This window comes from Anopheles coustani, chromosome 3 (genome assembly GCF_943734705.1).
Source record: "Anopheles coustani chromosome 3, idAnoCousDA_361_x.2, whole genome shotgun sequence".
Lineage (NCBI taxonomy): Eukaryota > Metazoa > Arthropoda > Insecta > Diptera > Culicidae > Anopheles > Anopheles coustani.
This window is the reverse complement of record NC_071288.1, coordinates 11,177,963-11,205,111: the sequence shown is the minus strand read 5'-3', so window position 1 is coordinate 11,205,111 and position 27,149 is coordinate 11,177,963. Positions and strand designations below refer to the sequence as shown.

The 27,149-nt window shown below is 43.7% G+C and overlaps 4 protein-coding genes across 15 annotated transcripts; 2 read left to right on the top strand and 2 right to left on the bottom strand.

The window, feature by feature from the left end:
• The first annotated feature begins 55 nt into the window (after positions 1-55).
• LOC131260002 (uncharacterized) lies at positions 56-1,581 on the top strand. The gene has a single exon (XM_058261652.1). The coding sequence runs from the start codon at positions 141-143 to the stop codon at positions 1,416-1,418; it is 1,278 nt and encodes a 425-aa protein (XP_058117635.1). The 5' UTR covers positions 56-140; the 3' UTR covers positions 1,419-1,581.
• Positions 1,582-4,082: 2,501 nt separating this feature from the next.
• On the top strand, positions 4,083-13,181 carry LOC131259996 (V-type proton ATPase 116 kDa subunit a 1). Of its 12 annotated transcripts, none has more exons than XM_058261643.1 (9): positions 4,083-4,263; positions 4,342-4,647; positions 8,509-8,603; positions 9,020-9,061; positions 10,335-10,461; positions 10,543-11,916; positions 11,993-12,233; positions 12,310-12,481; positions 12,553-13,181. In XM_058261643.1, the coding sequence occupies exons 1-9, from the start codon at positions 4,147-4,149 to the stop codon at positions 12,653-12,655; spliced, it is 2,577 nt and encodes an 858-aa protein (XP_058117626.1). In that variant the 5' UTR covers positions 4,083-4,146; the 3' UTR covers positions 12,656-13,181. The 12 variants fall into 12 exon arrangements, with proteins under 12 accessions (XP_058117626.1, XP_058117622.1, XP_058117624.1 ...); XM_058261639.1 differs by having other exon boundaries at positions 10,543-11,919; XM_058261641.1 differs by having other exon boundaries at positions 10,543-11,957; positions 12,016-12,233.
• A 1,361-nt stretch (positions 13,182-14,542) lies between these two features.
• Positions 14,543-16,755, bottom strand: LOC131260013 (helicostatins). The gene is made up of 3 exons (XM_058261664.1): positions 16,436-16,755; positions 16,182-16,348; positions 14,543-16,092 (listed from the first exon to the last, which is right to left on the bottom strand). The coding sequence occupies exons 1-3, from the start codon at positions 16,753-16,755 to the stop codon at positions 15,959-15,961; spliced, it is 621 nt and encodes a 206-aa protein (XP_058117647.1). The 3' UTR covers positions 14,543-15,958.
• Positions 16,756-17,635: 880 nt separating this feature from the next.
• LOC131260772 (probable salivary secreted peptide) lies at positions 17,636-25,756 on the bottom strand. The gene is made up of 4 exons (XM_058262589.1): positions 25,698-25,756; positions 24,629-24,636; positions 17,896-18,068; positions 17,636-17,809 (listed from the first exon to the last, which is right to left on the bottom strand). The coding sequence occupies exons 1-4, from the start codon at positions 25,754-25,756 to the stop codon at positions 17,636-17,638; spliced, it is 414 nt and encodes a 137-aa protein (XP_058118572.1).
• Positions 25,757-27,149: the final 1,393 nt, after the last annotated feature.

The window sequence follows — 27,149 nt, the reverse complement described above, 5'->3', positions numbered from 1 at the left end:
TAGTGTACATATACCTTGCGGAAGTTGTTTGTTGTGTTTCGGTGCAAAACAACATCGCTAAGGTAGTCTTTACGGCTTCACGGTTTACCGAGGAAGGAAAATGATCCGTTCAAAGTTAAGCCACACAGACATTTACTAGTATGTCCGGAAGCTGTGATAAAGGCGCCTCGAGGAGAAAGTTTGACGAGCGGAGAAGGGCGTATGGTCAGCGCACGGTGAGCGATGACGATGGTGACGAGTCGGATACTCTGACCGAGTTGTCCCGTGAATCGCTAACAAGTAGTCAGGGCAGAAGCAGCATCGGTTCCATCCCATGGGCGGAAGATGCGATCAAGCAGAACCAAACCGAATGGGAGCGAATAGATAGAATGTTCTACGGTGAGGAGGAGCTACCATCAGATCCAAAGCTACGGGAGGAAATATTGGAATGGACCTCCGTGTTTCCATTCCTGCGACTTACGGGTAAATCGCTAAGTATCGAAGAGTCTGAGTACGTGAAAGGGAATGATCCATTTCACGAGGAAATCCTTATGGTGGATCCCCCATTGATCAGTCGGACACGATCGTCACGTTCCGGCAAAGATGGATCCAGCAAACACACCACGAAGGACATAGACAGCGCCCTCACCTGTTGTGAGCTGGATAAATGTTTATATATCAGCTCTGGCTCGGCGATTCGCCAGAACAATCAGCCAAACGTGGTGAAGACAGGTCGCCGATCAGGCACGGATCTGGCACCGGAGTATTTAGATAGGAACGAGAAACCGTACATCAAGGTGAAACCCTTCAACAGTCTGATGGTTCCTCAAGTGCCCATCGTTCCGATAGGTTCGTATGGATTGTTAATATCAAACCACTGCGTTGGTACAGGAAGCTACCTGTCCAGCAGCAGGAATTGCAGCGCACAATCAGTGTCTCACTCGAGCCATGGCGTCGACGGGCTATCCTACGGTGGACGAAGTAGGAATGGTAATTTGCAACGCAAACTAGCACCGTTGCCCCACCGGCCACAACAGCATCAGCCGCAGCAGCATAAACCATCTAAAACCATCGAAACGACTATCCTATCTGCCTCGGCCTCGGCTACACACAACCGCGTTCCACCATTGGCTAAGAATTACAAGTTTCTAGTGCAAAATAGTCACGTTGCTCCAACGTTGCTGGCAGAGATTGAGCAACGCCATCACACCAAACTAAATGTTGTAAAATCCGCAACTACACGATACATGGCCTCGTCGCCGACCAAACACATCTTCGCTCTGCCGTCGTTGGCAGGAATCGACGGCTTGACCCATCATGTCCGTGCTCCGGGGGGCTCCGTTTTACAGCGAAGTCCTAACAAGAAAAGAACTTTCCGCTCGGAAGTGATCGGACGATCAATATCAGCGGCCGTTACACAGAAGGGAAATCCCATCTAAAATGAATGAGCAACAAACAAATCATTATCCGTCCATAAGTAGCCGTCTTAAGATGCTTCGCTATTTCGTAGTCCACTGGAACAACTTATTAATTTACAAAAATAGTGTAAACGTGTTACTCTAGTCCTCAATTCTTGTAACGATCTCATATGCAATAAAATATTAAAACGAAATGAAATAAAAAATTATTGTTTAAAAATACAGCAGGGGTGGGTTAGATAGTCGAATGATTCAATACAATTTGCATGATAGAATGAAATTAGAATAGTAGAAGCGCCAAACTCACTCAGGGTGCATAAAATACGTAACTAAACTAATTTCATGCATAACTGTGTCAAAATTTAACAACATTTATGGGCCGAGTTTGCGACCCAATGTAATATATATTTTCCCATACTCGGGGGTCCACACTACAGCGCGACGTCCCGTTTCAAAAGAAGGGGGTTTTCCCAGTTTCGGCAGAACAATCGCGCAAGCCAAGCGCGACAGAGGTAGGGGAGTATGTGGAAATATGTACCACATATGGGCGCAAACTCGGCTAAAATTTTTTGTTGAATTTTGAGGTAGTAATGCATGATATTTGTTTAGCTACGTATTTTATGCACCCTGAGTGAGTTTGGCGCTTCTACATTTGAAATTCACTGAGAAAACCACCTGACTCGGGGTCCACCGTAGGAGGTGTATAATTCTTCTTCTTCTTCTTCTTCTTCTTCTTCTTTCGCTATGCGAGTCGGGGTATATCCTCCTACGCTAAGTCGAACGTTTGTTCCCTTACTCGTAATCAGAGGCGTACCGACTCTGTCCGAACTCCTATGAAGGGGCTCGTCCTTTAGGACCGGCTATAAAAGCCATATGTCCACCCGCCGTCCACGGGAGGGATAATTCCTTCCGTTGTCAGGACACAAAAACCTCGTGGTCCGCTTGATTGACTCAAACAGCACGAGATGTGCGGCAGCTAGGATTTGTCTGACCTGAGCTCCAGCTCGGCGTGACCACGCGGTCGTGCCCTAAGCTAACCCTACTTTTCAGCTAACCACTTCAGGAAAACTTGTGCACTGCTAACATCCGCTCTGATGCACTACCGAACTGGAACTGGTATATAATTCTCCATCATCTCCTACTTATTGAGTGCAGTTTGTTTACGTTTCGACATCCGACAAAACTTTGGTAAAAATATAAATTAAAACTGAGTTTCATAAATGAATTACATTTGTGAAGTCTAGAGACAAGTAGTACAACGAAACATCCGATGTTTCGTGGAGAATATTGCTCGTTTTGTTCGCGTTTGTGTTTCGGTTAGTTTACGTTTTGTCCAGCTGTCGGTTTGTTTTCGTTTCGAATTGACATTTGACAAGAGCTAGCGCGACGTCGCGTTTTTCGCTGTTTCTACACTAGCTCGGGGTCCACACTACAGCGCGACGTCGCCTGACAGGAGCTGAACTCCATATAAAAAAAACCTCGCGCGATGTCGCGCGGATCGTGCTAGATTTTTTTTGCATGGAGTTCAGCTCCTGTCAGGCGACGTCGCGTTGTAGTGTGGACCCCGAGTAGCATCGTCTAGCGCGATTTGTGCGACATTTTTTTTATATAGAGTTCGGCCGCCTGTCAGGCGACGTCGCGTTTCGTGACGGAACGTCGCGCTGTAGTGTGGACCCCGTGTCAGGTGGCGTCGCGTTTCGTGACGGGACGTCGCGCTGTAGTGTGGACCCGTGAGTCATTTGACAGCAGACGACACATTCCATCGATCTGGTCAGTTCCCATTCGACAGTGTTGCTGGTAAGTTGTTACATTGTTGGTCTGTTGAATTAACATTCCATCGTAGCCTAGAGCTCATTAATTCCAATTCCATTTCGTAACACGGGTCATTAGCAATCAGTGCACGAATTTCTAAACCATAATCGTCAAGGATCCCATGTACAAGTTTTCGTAACCTGAATCCTCCGGGCCTGTGAATGGGCGGTGGTCTTTTGTTTTTTTTTGTTGCCCCTATCGCATGCAGTTTTTATGACGAGCTGTGAGTAATCAATTCGGGCGAAGGGCGATAGTGTTTGGGAAAAACACGGTTCCTTCGTTTGCCTAGTTCGAAGTGCGGTCTGCAATTGAAGTGGCCGCAGCCACGAGTTTGTTTTGTGCATGTCCATTTGCGCCATGTTTGATTGGCAAAATGTTCCTGAATAAGCAAAAACAAGCAGTGCGCCTGCGTGGGGAGGTGTCAGCGCCGAAGTGTGCGGTGGAGGGGCAAGACAAAGATTGCCAAGTATACACAGATTACAATCATATTCGCGCGTGCATTTCTATGTTGCTGTAGTAATGCAGTAACAGAAGGCAAAACCAAATAATTATAAAACTAAATTAAATGCTGCTAAGCTCGTGTACATGTGACACCTGGGCACGACGTAACCGGATTTAACAGTTGGATAAAAGGGGGATTTTTTGATAAACCAGTCCTCGAATTTCGGTAAGGGGATTACCACGGTTATCGACGTGAACTTCTCTTTCTGTTGTGCATTCTAGTTTGATAAAAACGTATGCTGAAAAGATACGGTGGCTTCTTTGTTGAAACCACTAAATCCATCGTCAACGTTGGCCATGACGTGATTTAGCTTTATTAAATTATTACTTCACGTCCTCATCATTCTGCTTCTTTATTCCAGCCTAGAGCCAGCCAGTACATAAAAAACAACATTTGAACTCGTGACGGAAACACAGGACAGTAAACGGCAACGTGATGGGGTCCCTTTTCCGCAGTGAGGAGATGTCCCTCTGCCAGCTCTTCCTGCAGAGTGAGGCAGCGTATGCTTGTGTGTCGGAGTTGGGAGAATTAGGATTGGTTCAGTTCCGTGATGTAAGAAATTGCAACCCCCCAGTAAGCTTCTAAACAAGCGAGACCAATTAACAATGGAATCTATTTGTCTACCTGCAGCTTAACCCCGATGTCAACGCGTTCCAGCGCAAGTTTGTCAACGAGGTGCGCCGCTGTGACGAGATGGAGCGCAAGCTGCGCTACCTTGAGAAGGAAATCAAGAAGGACGGCATCCCGATGCTGGACACCGGCGAGAGCCCCGAGGCCCCGCAGCCCCGCGAGATGATCGATCTGGAGGCAACCTTCGAGAAGCTGGAGAATGAGCTGCGCGAGGTGAACCAAAACGCCGAAGCGCTCAAACGTAACTATCTCGAGCTGACGGAGCTGAAGCACATCCTGCGTAAGACTCAGGTCTTCTTTGACGAGGTAAGTGTGTATGGGGTTCGTCCGGCAAGCTCTGTCCTTTTGTTTTTGTTCTAGTATTCATGATTTAACAGTTTTTATGTGTTTTTCGACTTCTTTGAGCATTAACTTGTGAAAAACAATCCACATTTCACGGAAGATGAATGCTGAAAGATAGCATCAGAATGTAAAAAAAAGTCATTCGTTTACTGTCACACATACAGGATTTTGTTTTTGGACTACTTCTACATTTTTAAGTTTTTTTAGTAACAAAACTTATAACGCATTACCTACTGAGTATCGATTTTCCATCAATTCGTACCGTACCATCGTATGTGGAGAAAATTAAATTTTAAATTTAAAGCAAAAGGTACAACCATTATTTAAACGTAACGTCCGTCTCTATTTGAAGTGGTACACGGGTATTTAAGGGGTTAATGGAATATTCTAACAAGCTATTGATTTTTGTTGGTACTTTAACAACACGTGTTGCTAAAAACTACACCCGCCCACACAGCAGATCACAAGCAATTCATACCACTGCTAAACAACTCATTCGACCTGAAACTCAAAAGAAGACGCTAAATCGTTCCGAATGAAACGCTCTCAATAATCATCCTGTCTATCCACACAGCAATAATGAATAAGTGCATTTTTTATAGGGTCTTAAACGTTATTTGCATGCTTACATTTTTTTTCAATGTAATTTATATATTACACCACCAGCAGAAGGTGTATTTGGAGTTTTCAGACCGTCGATCTATACTGAATACCATCTGGATACACCTTTTACTGATTTCCTTTACTTGCTCGATTTTACTAATATCCATAATTGAATGCAGATGCTACAGTGCCTGTTTTTTCGCGCTCATTTTTATAAACAAAAGGAATACAATATTTACCGTGAATCAGTTAATTGAATATTCTAAAACAGATTGCTTATTGCTGCAACACAACTGACTGCTACTGGTGGCTGGTAGTGCGCAAATTCCTTTCATTCATACCTTTATACCATATCAACATCCTCCCAACGCATTATCTTTTCTTTTCTACCGAAAGCAATACTCTGCTATGCAAAGTTAGTCAGAACATATTAGATGGGATTATTTATCAATATTATAGATAGTGTTTTAACTAAGTTCTTGCAGAATCATCTCTCTTATATGATTTCGGCATATGGCCAATGTTTACAAGTTATGCGTAGAGCAATATAGTGAATAGTTAATTTATTTAAATCATTAATTATCTTCCTAAATGACTCTAGTAATGTGTTTAACATTCTTGCAGTTTTTTGTTGAGGGTTTTTTAAAGCATATGAAAAAAATGAAAGTATCCTACACGAATTTTACAAATAATGTTTTCAACAACGTCAGCACTCTTATAAATATTTGTTTTAAATTTATACATCGCTCAACTGGATTGATCGTAGCTTCGTCATCAACTCAAGACTTAATTTGTCCCACCTATTTTAGGCCTATGGTCCGTCACTGGTTGGATAATCTAACGTCTAGCATATCACTAACGGTTATGGTTCGATCTCGTATGTATGAATTAACAACTTTCACCGTACTTATGTACTCGAGTCCCATCGTATATAGCATAACTAACTCGTTCTCGTTCCTTCGTTTGGAATGGTTAACAATTTCTGTATCACCTTTCGGACAATGAATCTCCCTCCCCTCTACAATTGGTGGTGTTTCATTTTATTAATGAGTTTATTTATCAATTTTTGCCCTCCCCTCTCCTTACCTTCTCCTTTTCGCTACTTTGCTGGTTGGGTACGTCATGTTTCGGTTGTGTTGCGATCGCAAAAAAAAAATGCTCATGCGAAAAAAAATACACAATTAATATAAAAAAAAAAACAATTTGATTGGTAAACAAAAACCAATATGCAAAAAAAAACACAATTTCAACGATCGAAAACGAAAAAACAGGCCGTTTATACCGGAAATGTACCTAATAAGACAAGAAACCGCTATCAACAGATGGCGGATTCGCACAGGGAAGAGGAGCAGGTTAACCTTCTTGGTGAGGAGGGCATTCGAGCTGGTGGTGCCGGGGCACAGGGACAAAATCTAAAACTAGGGTAAATATACACATTTTTGTTACAATTTACAATCTCTCCATTCCCCGTTCTTCCAAATACCACACCTTCTCTTTCTCACTCTCTCTCTCTTTCCCTTTGAACCCCCTACCCATTCTCTTTTGGGGTCCTTCGAGTGATCCTCGCGTTCTCATCAATGTTTTAAAGTTTCTGCCATTTCCAGCGCATTTTCGCGACGTACAATTATTTGGTTTCGAAACTTCATTATGTTTATATTGTTTACTTTCTGTTAATTTATTTGAACTTTTTTATTTTCCTCTTTCTCCCTTCACGGTTTTACAAATTTCTGTCTCCCGCACACTGTTTATGTTGGTGAGAAGTACGAACATATGGTGTTTACATGATTTATGTAATGCTAACAAGCGAATTCTCAAAGCAAAGTCCTACAATCAAAACATCTATTCGAAACACACAGAACCACATATTGTTACTAACCTGTTCATATTATCTCATCAAGCAATTTCACTAATTAGTTGCTCGTGTAACGCCCTTGGTTCGGTTCGGAATCTGCAGTTACGGTATTGTTTCTCTATGATTTTAAATAATTCATTTTCTTGTTTCATTTCTCGTTGGCACATCCGCGTGTCGTCCTCCGGGTTTATCCGGTAATTTCTCTGGGTCCTTTCCGTGCACGCGCAGAAACGCTACGAGCGTTTTCCCGAGTTCAACCCTATTTATAGCCGACATTTAAGGCAAGCCTTTGGAGTTTTGTTGTTTACCTTGTCGTGTATTGTATGGTGGCTAATTTTTCCAGCAAACTACATGTGCTGTTTGTTTAATTAAAACTTGATGCATTTTAAAGCAGTTTTAATTGTGCAGTACAAACAAAAAAGAAATAAAATTATTGTTAGTTTTCCATTGTTCTCCAATCAATATCTGCGAATGTGAATGTCCCATACTAATTGCACAGTTCGTTTGACTTACTTGTGGTTATGTTTTTCTGGACCTACGCTAACACACCCCTATTGTGCTTGTTGACCCCCTAGATCATTACCATTTGTTACAGTTGCTCCGCTTCTATCAAATACCCCTCACTTTCACTTCGTCTGTCAATTCTATCCTGCACCTCTATCTCACTATTTCTATTTCTGCTTTCTTTCCAAAATAGTTTCCAAAGGTAGAGTATTTTGCGTAGTTTTGTGTAACATTAGTACATCTACAGAAACGGCAGGCGTACTAATTTCGTCTGCCTCTGCCTACACTATATCGTCTTAGTTTAGTAGATGTCTTTTAACCAACATACACACTATGGGCTTTTCTTGCTAACTTCGTTCAATCTTCTAACTTTCACTAACACTGTTTAGTTGAAACGCTCGATTACTGATAAGTGTGATTAAAAACGTTTTCTTTAAATAATGGTATGTATTTTTTCTTATATCAATCAATCTGGATGAATCGAACCATTCGCAAATCACCGTCGAGCAATCCTTCTCCGTAACGTTTTTTGGTTGTGTTTTGAGGATTGATTCAAAATGTTCTGTTATAGTTTGTCCAAATTGCCAAAAATACGTCCGATATTCTGCGTTTCCTGTCATCTTTCGTTTACCTTTTGTTCGATCATCTTTTGATCCTCCTATTGTAAGTTTTATGTACGTTGTGACATGTCTCCTCATTGCATCACATTATCAGAAAAATCACTTCCCCATCAACCGTGTTCAAATCGTGACAGTACATAATTATATATATTTTAGAGCGATAACTTACACACAATCCAAACAAATCAAATATGTAAACTGAACAATAATATTTCACTCACACGAACCTGTTTGTTGAATGTGCAGCAAGAAGGTGGAATGCATACCACCGAATCGATGACCCGAGCGTTGATCACCGACGAATCACGCACTGGCAAGGCAATGGGTCCTGTTCAGCTAGGGTAGGTTCGAATTTGGTCGTCTTGCGTCCTAATTTTTCTTTTTTATTTTTCCTTTTTTAATTATTTCGGGTTACCCGTACACTGCACCAATTCGGTTTTCCCTTAAGTTTGGTTTAATGTTCTCTCTTTTCTTAACTTTTTTTGAATAGTTTTTAGTTTTTATACCGGCACTCTTTTCACTCTTTACTTTCTTTTTACGAAAAAAAAGCTTCTTCTATCTGCTGCGGTGTTTTTGATACATTTTAATTTTCAGCTTAGTTTTTTTCTTGTCTCATGTTTGGATAAGTGCTTCGATACTTGTTTTTCATTTTCATTTTCTATTTTAAAGCTATCCTTTTTATTTTTTCTTTTAATACATACTTAATCTATCTTCCTTTGATCTATATGATATTAATGTGACTAATTTTTAACTGCAGTTTTCTGGAAAAATCACAAGACACAGAAGAATACCTTCCATGGTCAGTAGTAGTGCTAACAATCGATGATCTACATGTTTGTGATTGTTCGAAGTAGATTCTTCTCTTACGCTGCCATATCGCTATGTAACAGCTCACGCCTATCGTTCACACGCATATTTTAAATAATACCCACATTACCTCCCATATTTGTCACATCATGTTTTGCGCCATGTAACAGCATACCTTTTGCTGTGAACATTTTATCATTATTATTTCGTTGTGCAATGAATATCTATCCTCCCTTAGCCTTAGCTAGTGACATTAATGATTAAAGCCACCCTGGTATCCTACTTGACTGGTGTGTCGACTTTTCAGTGTTTATTACTACACGATTGAATGTGGCTTCGCTGTGTTTGCATCGCTTTTGTATTGTTTTACCAGAATTTAATTCCTTAGTAGACAAAAAAAAATCCAATAACACAAATTCTGCCCAGTCGATCGTGCAATTATACATAACTGTTCATCCAATTCTTTAACAGCGACATTATCATTTGCTGTTGTGTACCTATTTTATTGACTTTAAACTAGGATAATCCCTTTTGTTCTATGCTTGTACAGCATGGCATCGTCGAAGCAACTCCAATCGGCAAAAATGGCAAAGCTCATCAGTAAATTCATTTATAACATCGCCCACCTCGGCACGTAACTCACTAACACGTCTGGTACAGCTGGTTGATCGTTGCTGGTTATTTGTTCATGTTTTTAGTATTACATAAATCAGTTCACCTAAAACAAGATGTTGGTATGAAAAAATTTGAAAATCAGGCAAGCCAATATGATCATAGTGCTTTAGCCTGCAAACAGTATCAAAAAGTGGCATATTTTTGTTTATGGTCTTTCTAGTGTTATTTCGAACTTTTTTTCCCGTTTACATCTACCCCCTCTGCCACGCTCGTTCACAACCATTTGTTGTTCCTGCATCAGTTTGCAACCCGCGGTTGCAAAATTTGATAATGGCACGATGAAGTTTTCAAATTTTTTCAATCGCTCGTAAAGTGTTCTTTCTCACAATCTATTATTTTAACCTTTCCCTACCCTCACTGTCTAGCTATACTAAAACCCTAAGATACAATCCTTCATGTTCCTTATCTCGCTGTTTCAAACTTTATTATCTCTCGCTCTCTTTCTCTCTTCCCTTTGGTCCTGTTTCCAAATATTCGTTTCACTAAAATCCTTACTGGAGCTATGATTAATGGAATTATTTCTTTTTGCACCAACAATGTTCCGCTTCGAACATAAAAACCTTGCGTTCGCTGGCGTAACGAACGTGCAGCTTTGTTGCCGGAGTGATTCTGCGTGAGCGCTTGCCAGCCTTCGAACGGATGCTATGGCGTGCGTGCCGTGGCAATGTGTTTCTGCGCCAGGCGATGATCGAGGACCCGCTCGAGGATCCGTCGAATGTAAGTTCGCCCATTGAACCGCACGAATGTGCCAGTGCTTTAATGTTTGCCTTTTCATCCTCCTTTCTTACCTCGCAACAGGGAGACAAGGTGTACAAGTCGGTGTTCATCATCTTCTTCCAAGGCGACCAGCTGAAGACGCGCGTGAAGAAGATCTGCGAGGGCTTCCGTGCGACGCTCTATCCGTGCCCGGAAGCGCCGACCGATCGGCGTGAGATGGCGATGGGCGTGATGACGCGCATCGAGGATCTGCACACCGTGCTCGGGCAGACGCAGGACCACCGTCATCGGGTGCTGGTGGCCGCGGCCAAGAACCTAAAGAACTGGTTCGTGAAGGTGCGCAAGATCAAGGCGATCTACCACACGCTGAACCTGTTCAATCTGGACGTGACGCAAAAGTGTCTGATCGCCGAGTGCTGGGTGCCGCTGCTCGACTTCGAGACGATCCAGATCGCGCTGCGTCGTGGTACCGAGCGTTCCGGGTCGTCCGTGCCGCCCATCCTGAACCGCATGGAAACGTTCGAGGATCCGCCGACGTACAACCGGACGAACAAGTTCACCAACGCGTTCCAGGCGCTGATCAACGCGTACGGTGTCGCGAGCTACCGTGAAATGAACCCGGCCCCGTATACGATCATCACGTTTCCGTTCCTGTTCGCCGTGATGTTTGGCGATCTGGGTCACGGGCTGATCATGGCCCTGTTCGGCCTGTGGATGGTGCTGAAGGAGAAGCCGCTCGCCGCCAAGAAGTCCGACAATGAGATCTGGAACATATTCTTTGGCGGTCGGTACATCATCTTCCTGATGGGCGTGTTCTCGATGTACACCGGCTTCGTGTACAACGACATTTTTTCGAAGTCGCTCAACCTGTTCGGATCGGCCTGGAGCATCAACTATAACACCTCGACCGTCATGAGCAACAAGGCGTTGCAGCTGGACCCGAAAGGGCTTGACTACGCGCAGACACCGTATCCAATTGGGCTCGATCCCGTCTGGCAGGTGGCACCACTGAACAAAATTATCTTCCAGAACGCGTACAAGATGAAGATCTCGATCATCTTCGGCGTGATCCACATGCTGTTCGGTGTGTTCGTTGGCCTGTTCAACCATCGCTACTTCAAGAACAAGATGGCCATCTACTGCGAGTTCATCCCGCAGGTGATCTTCCTGGTATTCCTGTTCTTCTACATGACCCTGCTGATGTTCATCAAGTGGGTGAAGTACTCGGCCAGTTCCGAAACCGTCGAATTCTCTGCCGGATGCGCCCCGTCGATTCTGATCACGTTCATCAACATGGTGCTGTTCAAAGCGCCCGAAGAGGGTGGGGACTGCTCGCCGTACATGTTCGCCGGTCAGGCGGGGCTGCAGAAGTTCCTGGTTGTCGTGGCGCTCCTGTGCGTGCCCTGGATGTTGCTTGCCAAACCGATTTTGATCATGCGTGGTCGTAAGGAAGCTGCGGTAGGTTTAAAAATTCGACGAAAGCTGTTATCATTTCAGTCTTATCCCATTGATCTCATCTCGTCGCCACCAGCATCAACCCATCGTACCGTACAGCAACGAGAATGGTGACGCCGATGGCGCTGGTCTGAACCACTCAGCAACGGCCCCGGCCGGTCAGCCGCAGCAGCAGGGCGCTGGACACGGACACGATAACGAAGAAATGTCTGAGATCTTTATCCATCAGGGCATCCACACGATCGAGTACGTCTTGGGATCCGTCTCGCATACCGCTTCCTACCTTCGTTTGTGGGCTCTCTCGCTGGCTCATGCCCGTAAGTACAGCGAATCTCTCGAATTCCGCGAATAGTGGCAGCTGATGGTTGAATGGATGGTTTTTTCTTCCGACAGAGCTTGCCGAAGTGTTATGGAACATGGTGCTGCAGAACGGACTCAAGCAGGACGGATGGATCGGAGGCGTTGCTCTGTGGGCCGTGTTCGCTTTCTGGGCCGTGCTTACCGTCGGCATTCTGGTGCTGATGGAGGGGCTTTCCGCCTTCCTGCACACCCTCCGTTTGCACTGGTAAGTGAAGCGTCACTGCCTGCTTGCGTTGTACCCTTGGTTAACAATATTTTTTCTCCTACTACTTCCAGGGTGGAGTTCCAGAGCAAATTCTATGCCGGTCTCGGCTACGCGTTCCAACCGTTCTCGTTCGAGGTTATCCTGGAAACAAGCTCCAGCTCTACCGAGGACTAAGCGCGATCGCACAAAAATGAGGCTACGGACGACATGTGGTGGGACTGTTGGTACGGAAAACAATTATTACACTTTTACTAACCCCAATTGGCTGCGGCGGATTACGTTAAACAGCAAATTTAAAATACCCACACAAACGAGACACATAGAACCCTTTTGATGGTGTGCCGGTAAGCAAGCGTCATCCTTGCACACGTAAACATATGCGGCATTGCATACGCTTCAACCTATTAACTAACTCGAAATATAAATTATACGCGTAGTCTTTGATGTCATGTTATAAACGAATTTATCGCCAGAGTTTGTGAAGAGAAACATGCGTGTGATCGGTCGTCGATACCGGGTTGGCTTTCGTTGCTCTTAGCGCGGCGACGACTCGCCGGAGATCCGCAGAGTAGTGTGTCCATCCGCTTTTCGTCACCTAGCTTTCCCTTCCCCCAAACCAGGCTTCTAACGGACAAATGCACTGCAAAACTATATAACCAACCGAAATAAATGTTACTCGTTCATTAGTGTCAGCAAAGCAGATATGGTGTGTGATACTCGGTCAGGAAATTCGAACCGAAAGAAAATAGTTAATTCAATACATACTCTTTTCACTGAAATGGCTCCAACATTGTTGGTTTTTTATTTGCCAAGTCCAAAATTATAGCGGGTTCCATTTGGGTTTACGGGCCCATCGGCTGGTACGCCCTCAACGCCACGAATACCGATGCCCAGGTTGAAAAGACAGCTGGACCATATCAAGCTGATAAGCAGCATGAACAGAATCCTCGTGTAGTTGTTGCCCATAGCCGTTGGTTTTGAGGAAAGTTTTTTGTTTATGGAATGTTGCAAATCGTTTCCTTTTCTTTTTACTTCACTCGAACGATATGAGGAGGTAACACGTGAGGAGATGCTCGCTTGTTCCTCGGTTTTATACTTGTACGCGAAGGTGTTACTTCAACTGGAACTGATTGGGGCGTTTCGGATTACGCGAACGTTGCCTAACGATAAGCAATCGTTTAAGGTAATTGTTGTATTGTTTCGGACAAAATGAAATCTAATTGTTTAACAAACGTTTTGGCTAGCGTTATCGCGTCGTAGTGTTCTTATGATTGGATCAAGATTTTATAAGTCCTATTACACTGGTTCATTTCCCTATACCGAAGCAGTACCTTTGTCTGCCACAGGCGGGTAGAGTTTCCTTCCGAGTAGTAGTAGTGGGAGGAGATTCCGTATCGAACATCCCATCGTATCCGACATTCTGGAAAGGCACCGGGCTTGCATTCACCATAGTAGCGACCAAAAGGCAGCAGTATAGCGCCAGACAGAAAACCACCACTGGCAGCCGATGAGTTGCGATGCTTATTCTCATTCTTGGAGCTGCAAGCAAAAATATGGTATACGACGGAATTAGGTTTGTTTCAGTTTCTGGATTTCCAGAAACTAAATCCTACATCTTATTGAAAGGTCCACAGGGTGTATCAGCCGTTAACTTGGTAGATGTAGCGAAAAATAACAATTGTTCTCACAGCGAAGATACCACAGCAATCAACTACCGACAAGAAGCGATACAAAATAATACAACGCTGCTAAATGCTTGGTGTGCAGTATTTATACAGGTTTAATTATTTATGGCCATATTGCATTTAGATTTGGTTGATCATGAAACATGTGTCGTGCGAAATTGCCGATGCAAACATGGTCCAGGTTGCTACGATTATTCGATTCGATAAAGAGGAGAAACATTTGTGGCGGACGGCTCTACCGAACTTCGTAGTTTTTTGTTCAAATTCCCTTGTTTGAATGGTACGTACAATTTTCTTTGAATGTTTATTTTTATCATCACTTGTGTGGTTTTCTTTATTTTGTTTTTTTGAACTTTATAGAATTTTGTGTTGGGGGTTTTGTTTAGTTCATCGTATAGTTTATTTAATAGTTTTTACACTCAATTCTGCATCGTACTTGGAGAGCGTCACTGGATAAATATTTACAGAAATCTTCCGTTACACTTATGGATTATCATCAATAGTACATAGGGTGTAGGTATAAATAGATGTATAATGATGTGTTGCCTGCGATCACGCAAGCATGTGTTTAAAATGAAGTGCATAATATTTTGTGTAGATCGGACAATCGTACGTGGTTTCCTTTTCTACGATTTTTCAAACTTTTAATGTTCTACCTCATGGAAAACTTTTAGAAGGAATGTCTCATACCCGTGATATTTGACGAAATTAGATGTTCATTTATTTTAATAATGATCTTTCTTCGTACGACTTGAAATGTTGTTAAAAAATCTACAAATAAGTGGATGATAAGTAATTGAAACATGCACTTTTTATTGTTTTCTAAAACAACGATTGTATGGTTTTTTATTTTATTTCACTTCATCATGTTCTTCTTGTATCTCATGTCGGGTGTTTTGCATTCATCAGTCCTTCGTAACGTCATTAACATCTTAATCTGTACAACTACAACTTTTATCGCTCGTTTCTTACCGTCCTCACGCCAAATAGCTGCACATTGTTGCGGGCTGGGAGGTGTAATAAATGTGTTATGTTCCCGATGGGTTGGCTGGGTTTGACTGGATCGATCACCATCTTGTCAATGTTTTGATGAATAAATTTTTGTTTTCGCCTCAAAAGAAAACTCTTCCGACTAAAGGGTCCATCGGGTAGTTTGAAGGACAGATAGTTTAAGTTTCATGTTAGCATGTTTTTTTCTTTATATTAACTTGAAGAACGAGAAACGGGAGAGAATAGTCTCTTTAATTTGATGCTCTTCCGGTTTTACATTGAACTCTTCTTTACGGGCCATAATTCTAGCTCAACGGCTGACGACGATTTAATTGATAATGCTCCATAGTTTAAACTGACTTGACGTGTTGAAATTTGCGTAAAGCAATTGAAATGAGAGCTTATAAGTACATTGTTTATGTGTGTATATTTTGTTTTAAAATGTTCCTCCCATTCCATATCGGGGAATACAATAAGTTACAACATTCTCTCCAGCTTTCCATCGTACGCTGCACCGGCGGTATGTTTAGCGGGGGTTTGTGTGCATTCTGTATGATATTTTTATTTTTGTTTTCTTTTTTTTTATATATTTTACATCGCATTGCACTCATGCAGGAAAGCGCTGCCAGTCCAGCGGGTTGTTGTGTTCTTGGTTCTTGGCGTGGCAAATGGGAGCAGGGGGCATTCATTTCCAATCACACAATCTCGCACAAGTTGGGTTTTCTGTTTATTGGTTTTTGCATCCGACGAATGTCATACGGTACGCCACGGAATGGGGAGAGCCGACGGAAACCGGCACCGATTAGCGTTTGCCCAGGCCAAAGTTGTACCGGTTGGGGAGCCGCTTGTTGAAGTCGTCCGCATCGAAGTAACGCTTGCCGAGCCCGAAGTCGTACGTGCGCCTTTTTCCTAGGCCGAAATGATACCGGTAGGCGGCTGCGTGCGGTTTGTGGATACGAAGGCGGATAAGGGTGAGGGTGAACGTTAGGGAATACTTTTTTTATACTTGTTCAAGCAAAACCTACCACCAGCCCCGTTGCCGGAAGAGGCCCGTTTAGCGGCATCCTTGTCCTTCTCTGCGTCGTAGTCGAACTGTCCGTCCTTCGTGATCAGGTTGGCGTAATCGTTGTCATTCCAGCCGAGCTGATTGCCCATCAGCCCATCGTACTCGTAATCCGACCCTCCGATGGGACTAGTCAAAGTGAACAGGACAAGATGGTTTTAAACGATTTCTTAAATAGGCTAAATGTACTGTTTTGTTTTAGGTCGCTGTACTTACCTCCCACGTTTGCCCAGCCCGAAGTTGTAGTGTGGCAACCGTTTGGCTCCGGGCACGTCCTCGATGATGTAGCGCCGCTTGCCGAGTCCAAAGTTGTACTTCGGCGAGCGCACGGCGAGCAGGTGCTGGAACTGGGACGTCGAAATTTCCCCCTGCCCGGACACGCGGTCACGGGACGTCGACGGTTCGTCCAGGTCGAAGTCACCACCGGCACCGCCGGACGCGCTGCCTGCCGCGGCAGGAAGCGACCAGCTTACCGACAGGCAGAGGGACAGCGTCATGTACGCGACCAGCACCGGCGTCCACGTGTAGCTGCGCATCTTGCGTTCGGGGAGCGAGGTTTCGATAGGCAGCAGAAACAGTTGGACTGCAAATGAAACCAGATACATTGATGCAAATATTAAAATTTATGTGTGTTTGACAACCCATTATTCACATCGACCGAGTGCGTCCTCGAGTGAATGTGTTTTAGCATTTGTAATATTATGAAAAGTACTCGTACTTTTGGCGGAAAAGATTATCAGACTGAATCTATTTCCTTTTCCAAATCAATTCCTCTCCACGCGAAACCGAAACCACACAATCTCCGTACAAACATGTGGAACGTTTAAGAAGTTAAACTTCCGGTTGGTTGGGGAATTGAATCCCACCGCCTACTCATCTCATCAAGTGAGCTTTGCTCCTCACCCGAGAAGTTGGTTCATCAAGCTTCATCCAAACCCGAGTTGTATCTCATTTCGCGAAAAGGTGTTCATTCCGATGGATGCTGCGCGACTTCAACATGTTCATTTTTACTTCGGACTTTTTATCAACCTATTCCAGCCTTGTGATGAATGCAAAAACATTTGGTTGTTTTGCGATTAAACTTGCAAAGAAAAAAAAAAACACCCCCGCTCACATTGGTTCGGTAAAACCTCGTGGTAAATCGTTTGTCGTGGAATTTACAATGGTAAACACTTGTGAGTTTAAAGCGAACCAATGTGATTGCCAGAGAAAAAACTTATCATTAGTAAATGGTACAAGGAACAGTTGTACAAGTGCAAGAAATATTTTCGTAGATTTTAATTAGGATTGTTTCCCATTTCATCCTGCTTTCATGCTTTACTTAGTCAATTTAATATGCCATTAATGTGCTGTTCAATTAATTCGCATAGAAGGGAGGTTTTGTTCATTCATTTATTGTACACCACTGCTAGCTGTTTATCGTCCGTAAATTTCCACGATAAAGTTGTACCCGTTGCCACGCTGCGACTTCAGGTGTACCGTCGTGTAGTTGTAACCGATGCCACCCGCGTACAGGCTCGCGTAGCCACCCTTTCCGTTGATGTACTGATCAATGACCCAGATGGCCGAAATGTTGCGTCCCTGCTGGCCCTATTTCCACCGGAAGGAGTTGAAGAGAAAACAGAACGTTAGGTACCACCTATAACATCACCCTTTCGCCCATTTGCCAAGCTCACCTTGAGCGGATACACCAGGTCCTGCGATTTGACCTGCAGGATCGTGCCGGACCGGACGGCAATGGTTCGGTTCAGCAGCACGTCCCGCGGATCCTTAACGCCCCAGTAGTAGTTGTTGCTCTGGCTCGCCACCAAACAGGCGAACAGCAGCAGGGCGGAGAACACGGCGAATCCTTTCGACATTTTGTAAGCGTTTGGTTTGTTTGTTTTTTTTTTAACTGAAGGACACTTTCACTCCTATTGCAGTAGCTGATGCTGGGTGCTATATCGTCCGGTCACCGTTGGTCACTGTTTGATGGCTCGATCGGGTGGCAAGAACCGTATTTATAATGCAAAATCTCGGCCCCAGAATCGTTATCTTATCGGAGCTCGCTCGCGAGCGGCACCACAATTCAATAACAGCCGTTTCGCTTCCCATCGTCACTGCTTGAATTACCCAAACCACCGCTCCCCCACCGACTGTATCTCTTAGTCAGTTAGTTTGATAACCCGTTTCCAACAAGTAGCTGAAGAAGTGGCTGACAAGAAGATGGTACTTCTGTTGTCACTCGCCCGTTTTTCAGTGTATCTTCTTCGGAGCGGGAGAAAAAAGGCAATTGGAGGTGCCTCCGACCCTCTCCCTTCCCGAAATGCAACCTGGTTTCGGCTGGCGAACGGGGAAGAACTCGCATTATCTACTTCCGCCCATCAAGGTCTGTCGAGCATGACTCAGTGGCGCGATGAAGATCGTTGTGTTTTATGGCACGCTTGAATTTTCGCACCCGTTTCCGTGCGTAGTGTGTAGTACACATTGATAAGCACTCGGTGGCAGCAGGTGTCAACGAATGGTAATGAACTGCACGTTGGTGCAATCTAGGCAAATGTCAATCTGATGGTAGATTGGTGTGGAAATGGCACAAAAGCGTGATTAAATTAATGAAACAATTCTCATTTGTTCGGCGTGTGTAGGCGGCTTCAAACTCATCGTCCAAAATGATTCACCTCTTGCACGCGAGCTAATCTATGGAAACAGTTTATTTTTCTCCTTATTTATGTTATCTCGTAGATCCATCAACAAACAGGTTTTTTTCTCACAAACTACAGGATTTTTCTGGAATAGAAGCGTTCTGTTGTTCATAACGCGCACTTTTCGTTAAAACTTCTATAAAGTACCAAATTCGTGTGTATAACACCACGATTATTACTCCGAAAAGTAGCATTGCGGAGGATTAGATTAATTTTTTATTCAAATCAAAGTAATTTTGCAAATTAAGTCAAGTACTACGTGCAGAATTTTTTATTAAAAGAATGGAATTTAATAAACGAAGAATTGTTTCAAGAATCTTGTTTCTATTTTCGAAATTGGCTTAAAATATCAGAGTGGTGTTATATAAGGGTGATGTTATAGCACAGATTAATTCTTCTTCTTCTTCTTCTTCTTGGCGTAACGACCTCTTGGGCTTACGAGACTTGTTTCCCTGTTGTACGTGGATAGCACAGATTAATTATTAAACACAAATTAGAATACTGCCGATTCGCTCTTCAACATAAAGTATTTTTAAAGCGTCTGGTACTGGCCAACATTTCCAACCTAAACAGCTGACACTCCTAGTAAAGAATGAAATGGAATGAATCCCGAACGGAAGCCTCCCGGCTTGGTTTGTTAACTACTACTACCTCTACAAGCCAGACTTCACTTTCATTCATAAAAGAGCTTAGTTGCAGAACTTATCGATTTTGCTCCACTATCGATTCCAGTGCCTGCCGTAGGGTCGAATTTGTAATATGTTTACTTTTCCACAGCCTAATCCTTTCAATATTACTCTTATCGCCCGTACACCAGCCTCTGCAGCCGGTAGCCGAGATTCTGTGCATAGAGAGAATACATGTTCCTACACTGTCTGCCAGAAATAGCCGACTAATCCTTCTCCGTCCTTCCTGGTGGCACAACTTAATGGTACATAACAGCCTCGACGTAGCTTCTTCTGTTCGCTCACTTTTTCACGAACACAATGGACGTTTGATTTTGCTGTAAAATTGACGGTCAAGTCAAACAGCCCAACAATGGGAGCATCGATTAGAGCCATCGTTGAACTTCGTTAGAATAGGATGCTTTGGAAAATGATCGTAGATCATTCGCATAATTTCTGGTCCATTTTACTTTGGCATAGATGCGTCATCATAGGAATAATTTTCACCCAGAAGAAGCACTTGAAAAAGTCTTTCAAATATCTCTTTATTTTCTAATGATTAAATTAAAATTTAACCGACGTACTGAGCATAATTTAACCATAATGAAAATGTACCCTACAGGTAAATTACTCGTAAGTTCTGCCAAATCTGCCCGAGAGCGTTCCAGAAACGAACCTTAAGCTTGACCGGGACCGTTCTTATCTCATCCACGCTTCAATTACCCTACACCATCTCTAAGACGAGATTGGAAATCTGAGGCGGACGATTTTAATGTGAATCTAATTTTAGAGCTCTCCTCGTAGCACCATTTCGTGATTCTTGGGATCTAGCCAGTGGTGTTTGTTTTCGGGTTTTCGGAGAATTAATTTGATAAATTGTCGAAATAAGAACGAAATGACAATCGTGGGTCAACAGCAGGTTACTGGTTTTCGAAACAGGTTACTCGTTGCCTGCAATAGAAACTAATCTTTCAACGGATTTATTTCGTTCAATCAAATGATGATGTGTTTCATACACCAGTGAAAATAATCAGATTTTTAATTATTTTTATTGTTTCCGGTACGTTGAATGGGTACGGTTCTCAATTGTCCTTTCGTAGAACTTGGGTTTGATAAACAAGTACCAAATTGTTGCAATATGCTCGACAATCCCTCAAACACCTCTACATTTCTTATTCAAAGACATTGTGTTCAAAAATAAACAATGTCCTTAAATTGTAGTTACACAATGGAACTCCTTAAAAACACTCATTATGCATTCAACACAACGCCGTGTATAGTAAAGCTCTTAACAAATCTTGAGGAATAGTTTACTTTTCGCATCTTCCATGAGCAATGTTAGTCGGTTTACAATGTTATGGAACTGCCCCACCGTGTGGGGCTTTAAATGAAATTCGTACGACAATAGTGCATAAGGATTTAAGCCATAAAAATCTCTCTAGACGCTCTTAAAGTTGATCCAAGCAGAGGAATGAAGGAGAGTGGGTAATTTTTAGCCAGCCACTTCGCCAGGATGAACCGGAAAGCGGAGCCCGGACAAAAAACAATTAGCGAAAACTAATTGTGCGACTAATTGAGCCACTGTTTTTGCTTGTTGTTAGCTTGTTTTTGCTCAACCGTGCAAGAGTGGACTTACTTTGGGCTGGACAAAAAAAGAAGGAAAAGAGGAGAAAAGTGACTGTGAAAGTCAGCGTTTAACGAAGGATAATAAATGCGATGATGGAAATGATTAGTTGCCGCGTTAAGTGGTTACTGTTGCGTGGTACGTGCTGTTGCCGTTGAATGTCGTGGCATAACAAATAGTTCGATGGAATGAAGGAGCTCCCTCGAGTTGCATAATTTTATAGTCAAAAATTAAAGAGACCTTCTTTTCTAAATGCTGCAGTAAATGTATCTAAAATTATATCTAAATAAGGAACAACAAATCTTCGTTCAAAGTAATAGTTCCTGAATCATTACTTTACCGTCAAAAAATTTGAACTATCTCACGGTGACTTTTCAACAAACAAAAGGAACCATTTCATTTAAGGACTGAATTAATTAAACAATCTTCCTTTGATGTGATCGTCCCTTTACTAGCTTTTTGTTCGATGTGAGATCGGTTCCCTTTGAATTAATTGTTGCGTCATTTACGTCGGTCGGCTTCATACTAAGGAAAACTATGACACATTTTCCGTAACTATAACCGTCGACCACGCGAGGCTTACCGGGAAACCTTCCCCAATAATAGTTGATTAATTATTACCATTGTTTTCCACCAGTGCCGTGGTTGGTGAGGCAAACATTACGTTGTGATGAAGCTCAAAACCCCATACCAACAAGGGTTTTTTGACAGCAACCCGAGTATATTGTGGAAGTAGTGTTTCCCCCAACAGCCCAAACTCGACGAAATGGAAGCGCACGCCATGGTGAAATGTTTTGTTTGCTTTGCCACCTCCGAGAGGCAATCGTACGAAGAAGATTAGATGACCGGGGAAGGAGTAAGTGGTAAGTGTGGGAGGCCAGAAAAGTGGGGCGTGATCGGAAAAGCCAAACACGCCGCAACCGTCAAATCACCAACAACAATAGCTATTATCTAGCATTATTTATCATTCCGCAAATAATCCTTGCGCGTATGCTTGCCTCCCTTTCGCGTACCCTAGGGAAGTAAAAGGGAGAGCATGGTGAAAGGAACGAAAGGCAAGCGGGGAGGGGGCAGTTCAATAACGTATTTTATTGTGCGTATTCGGGCAAGCAATGGCTGCGTGCCTCCGGGGCTGATTAGGCTCGTGCTTATGGTGTTGATGGAGGCGCCTGGTGCTGATGGAGGCGCCTGGTGCTGGTCCTGTGTTAATGTCGGGAAACCACCATAGAAAACGTTCAACAACACGTTCATTCACGCCACCAATGAAGCTATCGGTGGTGGCTTGTTATTGTTGACCGGTTTCGGCACGGGGTTTGTGTGCAGCTTCAGGAGATTGCATTAGCGACATTTTCTCCCTCCCGCGTGTTAATCTCATCGCCGTAGTCAGCGATGGAAAACGTGGGACTTCGTGGGTGAATGTTAGATTAACACATCAAAACGGCCGCGGGACTATGTTTCGATTGGCCCCTAATAACCCGCCAGCTGGTACTTAAACGTTCGGCCATTGTTCCTCCACCGTGCGTATGCTTTCGGTGGGTTTTAAGCAGCTTTTCTGCTCGTCGAATGTATTTCAGTCTTTGTTTTCCGTTTTGGAAAATTCAATCCCAATTTTAAGGGTGCTATTGGTAAGGGAAAATTGAATGGAAATATCAATTTCAATATCAACGATGCGAAAACGTTAAGCAACTTCTCAACTCATGTTTATTTTCGGGATTAACATGGAGCGTTATGGAATACAATTTTCCTAATAATGCTCCCTGGCAAGCAGTCAGTCTTTATCGCCCTCATATGTAGTGGATGCTCATCCTCTATTTCCTCATAATTAAATCATCCTCATGCAATAATCGAGCGAATACTCGATCACTGATGTTTCTTTTTCTTTGTATAACGATCATTTCAAACAAAGGAAATCGTAATACCCGCAAGCGTATGCTCCTTCCTCCCTCGCACAAGAGGGCGAAAATGGGCACGTAATGCAATAACTGGCCCATTATCGGATACGAGCGCACGAATTAACTGGTAAATCCTGCCGAGCGGAGATTTTGCGATAAAATTAACTCGCTCCCACTCCGCCTCGACTATTCCGAAGACTCCGCAATGTTGCGATGTTTCCCCGTCGTGCAAAAGAAATGTTAATAAAATCGCAATCAGGGCACACAGAAATCAATTTCCTGTGGAGGAACAATATTGCCTCGGTGGATCAGTGCCAGCCAGTTCCCGACCACCCTCCTGCCATTATCCGCTTGATTCTTACGAAGCGTCCGTATGGAGCGATCGTTAAGACTAGGTTTCCTTAAGACTAGGACGTTCAAGGGGCTAATTTTAACGCTCATTGCAAAACTTCTCTTTGTCTGCCCATCAGCCAAGCGAGGGCGTGCGTTGGGTGGCGACGCAACGACGAGAATCGTTTTCTTTCATCATCATTTTGAAAACATGGTTCCCACCTGTGGCTTCAAGCGTGGTGCGTCATTTAGTGCCCCCCGCATCTGAGGAACATTTTCCACAATCGCTTTATTAAGTTGGATCCTTTAATTGCCCATTGCCGGTCGTGGAGTTCTCCATGCCGATCATTTCCTCAAACGATTTCTGCCAACTTCACTCAACTTCCGGTATGGGCAAAATGTAATGTGACGGCGTGGTACAATTTTCGAACGATTTTCATTCAAGTTTTTTGCCTTTTTGTGGTTGTAGGAACCGGTTCCAATTTGGTGGTTAATTGAGTGGTATTTTTAAAGTTATTTCACACACGTGTTTCGAAACCTCTCAACGTACGTTTATTTGGGAAGGGGGTTGGTGATGCAGCCCAACACATACTGCAAACCAGCAGAGTGAAAGTTCAGCCACCTCATAATTAGACCTCGGTGGCAGCGATTTCTACCAACCATTCCAACCAACCTCCCCCTTCGTTTCGTAAACTTTAGACAGGGAGTTGGAAATTTTAAAAACAAAAATAAAATTACTGCTCCGCAATATTCCCTTCTCCGTTCCGCACACGAAATTCTCAGCCCGGAAAAATCCACCACGACATTGAACATTATCATAACGATTATGATGATCTGTCTGGTATTTGGCATAAAGCAAAACACACTCTCCGGTCGCTTGCGTGCCGTGCCTTATGGAACACCACCACCTTCACCAACACGTGCCATTTCATGCTCCCCACGGCTTCAAAAATGCTGATATTAACTTTTCTCGTCGTTTGGTGATTTTTTGGTTTAATTTTTCCCACGGCGGAATGTTCCACACGTACGTGTGCGTACATTTGTCTTCTCCGGTACGCGGTTTTCCACTTGCGGAAGTGTATTCGTGGGCTTCACCGTATAGTGTTTTTTGTTTGCTTCTTTCTGCCTATGTTCTCTTCTATTTTGAGCTAATATTGAGTGCTCCCCTCGTTAAGTACATCAGCCAACGTTGCTTCTTACAATCCCCCCGTCCTTGCCGTGCCACCTACGGTAGGAATTTGTCTATAAAGATTTTTTATTAGCATGTGCCCGTCCCACTCATGTTTATATATCGCTTTGGGACTTGGGAAGCTACGTGCGTAACGGCACCGTAACGACACTTTCCGGAAAAAAACGCGCGTGAGAAGTTCGATGGCGTCCAACTTGTCGGTAATGTTTTTCCATCGTTTTGGAGGCGAGCATAAGTTATTTTTTTTTTTTCATATTATTTATTTTCCTTTTCCTCCCAGCAATGGAATGTGCAGGCATATGTCTCCCTCCCTTTGCCAATAATAATGCCATCCCAGCGCGCGCGCACACACACACACAACTTTTCATGCGATCCGGACACCAAATGAACTGAACACATCGCTGACAAACGTAAAAATCACGTCTGTCAGTTACGATCCTCGTGCTGTTCGGGGGCTTTTTGAAGGCTTTCTGATTGCGTTACCTCATCCTGCCCCCGGCCCTTGCACCGGATGTTTGCCACCCGATCCGGCGCGCCCGGGAGCATTATGTTGTTGTGCTTGCTACATTATCTACATACTTTTTCACGGCTGCGGTATGCAGAAAAAGATTAAATACGAAATGGAATGTAATTGTGGTTCAAATTCCTCGGTAAAGCAATACCATTCATCGGTGGCTGTGCGGAATGTTAAAATTTCGGCGGGTTTGATCCATCCGACACACATATCGTATTCATGCGGTTGATGACTGAGTGGTGAATATAAAATGAGATGTCACACGCCAAACGTTGGTGATGGCTCCTGATGGTTCCAACGGATGTACCTGTTTGATTGTCCCAAGAATAAAAAAAAAACACATTCTTTTACATTCGTAGACAAATTTCAATAAGCCATCGGTTTCATTGATCCCTTTTCAAATTCCTTTTGTTTTTCCTGTTCAATCGACTGTTTTACATAAGCTATTTCATTTAAAAAAACACATCCAGCTCGAGAAAGCGCTTTGAAGTAAAGAAAACCCACATGAAAGCAACAACGATTGGTATTATGTTATTTATCGTTTGGGCTTACTACCTCAACTGAAAAATACAAATATGTATACAAAGTATGCAGCCAAAGTTTAATGCACTTCACCGTGCGAAACGTTTCCCATAATGTCATTATCAGCAGCGCAATTTTTCATGATATCAGCAAAGCTTTTAAATAAAAGAGAAAACACAAAACACTGTACTAACTGGTAGTAAAGCAGGAAATAGTTTAAAACACAAAACGCCACATAAAAGTCCATAATGGACTAACGCGTGCCTCGGTGGACAATTAACCATCGTTGAAGATGACATTTTCTCCCGTTCAGCAATTTCCCAATGTAAAACGAAAACCACTTCGTCCTGTGTGCGACAACATGTTCAAGCTTCGGGAAGCGCCCGGTTTTGCATAAAACCACCCCACGAGGACGACGAAACAAGTGACACGCGACTCACGCTCGGTGTGCACCAGAAGGATGTGCACCCAACACTTCAAAGGCTTGCACGGGGGATGTAATGCAATTGTTCCGTCACCAACTCCACCACTCCGCTGGCACCATCTCGGTTCCTCCCTCGATCGTGACGACGCGAACACGTGAGCGCATTGAATATGCTGCAGAGAGCAGACATCACGGTGAAACACCGATACAGCTTAAAAAGTGTTTTTCCCAGCGTTTAACGCAGGAAGCGAATGTGATTATTTCCACATCCGGCAAGGGTTTGTACGAGTATTTCGGCGCCCACTTGGATTCTTACCGTTGGCGACGCCATTACGATAAGCGGCGCGTCCCGCCAACTGACGTTAACGACCTGACCGACAGCAGCCAGGAACGAGGACCTGTCGGTCAAATTATGCAAGTAATCAACGGTAATGAATTTCTGGGCTCCGAACGACGTTTCCCGGGATCCTTCAATCGTCGTCCTCGTCGTCGTCGTCGGGCTTCGGTCATGTGTTTCGATCCGCCCTGTGCGGCCCTTATCCGTATTCTTATAACGGGTCGGGTATGGCGCCAGGTTGATGAAGATGAATTCTTCGGCGAAAGCGGAAAAAATGGCTTCATTTTACTCGCACCCATCCCGCGGGAAATCACCCACCAACGGAGCACCGAACGATGGCCGAACGATGACTATCGAGTTCAATTAGGTGTGGAACGTAACGGGCAATCAAACTCTCGTCAACTGCGTTAAACGTCCGGTCAGCGTGTGGTCCGATGAGCCTTCTGCTTCCATTCGCCTGCTGCTGGTGCTGCTGCCGGGAAGGGTCGGGATTTATGCGTTCCTCGTGAAGGAGTGCCCGATTCCGATCCCCAGACCCGAAAACCCACTCGATGCGAGCGTGTTTGTAACGTCTTCATTAAGCGGACGAGTGTTGACTAACAACGCGTGAAAAGCGGGCCAAAGTAGTAAACACGGGAAAGGGTGGTAGCAGTAGTTTGTGCCAGTTGTGGACAAATTGGTCTCTTTCGCGCAGGACGGCGTGCGGATTACGGGAAAGTGGTGCAAACTGCAGCTCGCAAACTTATATCGTT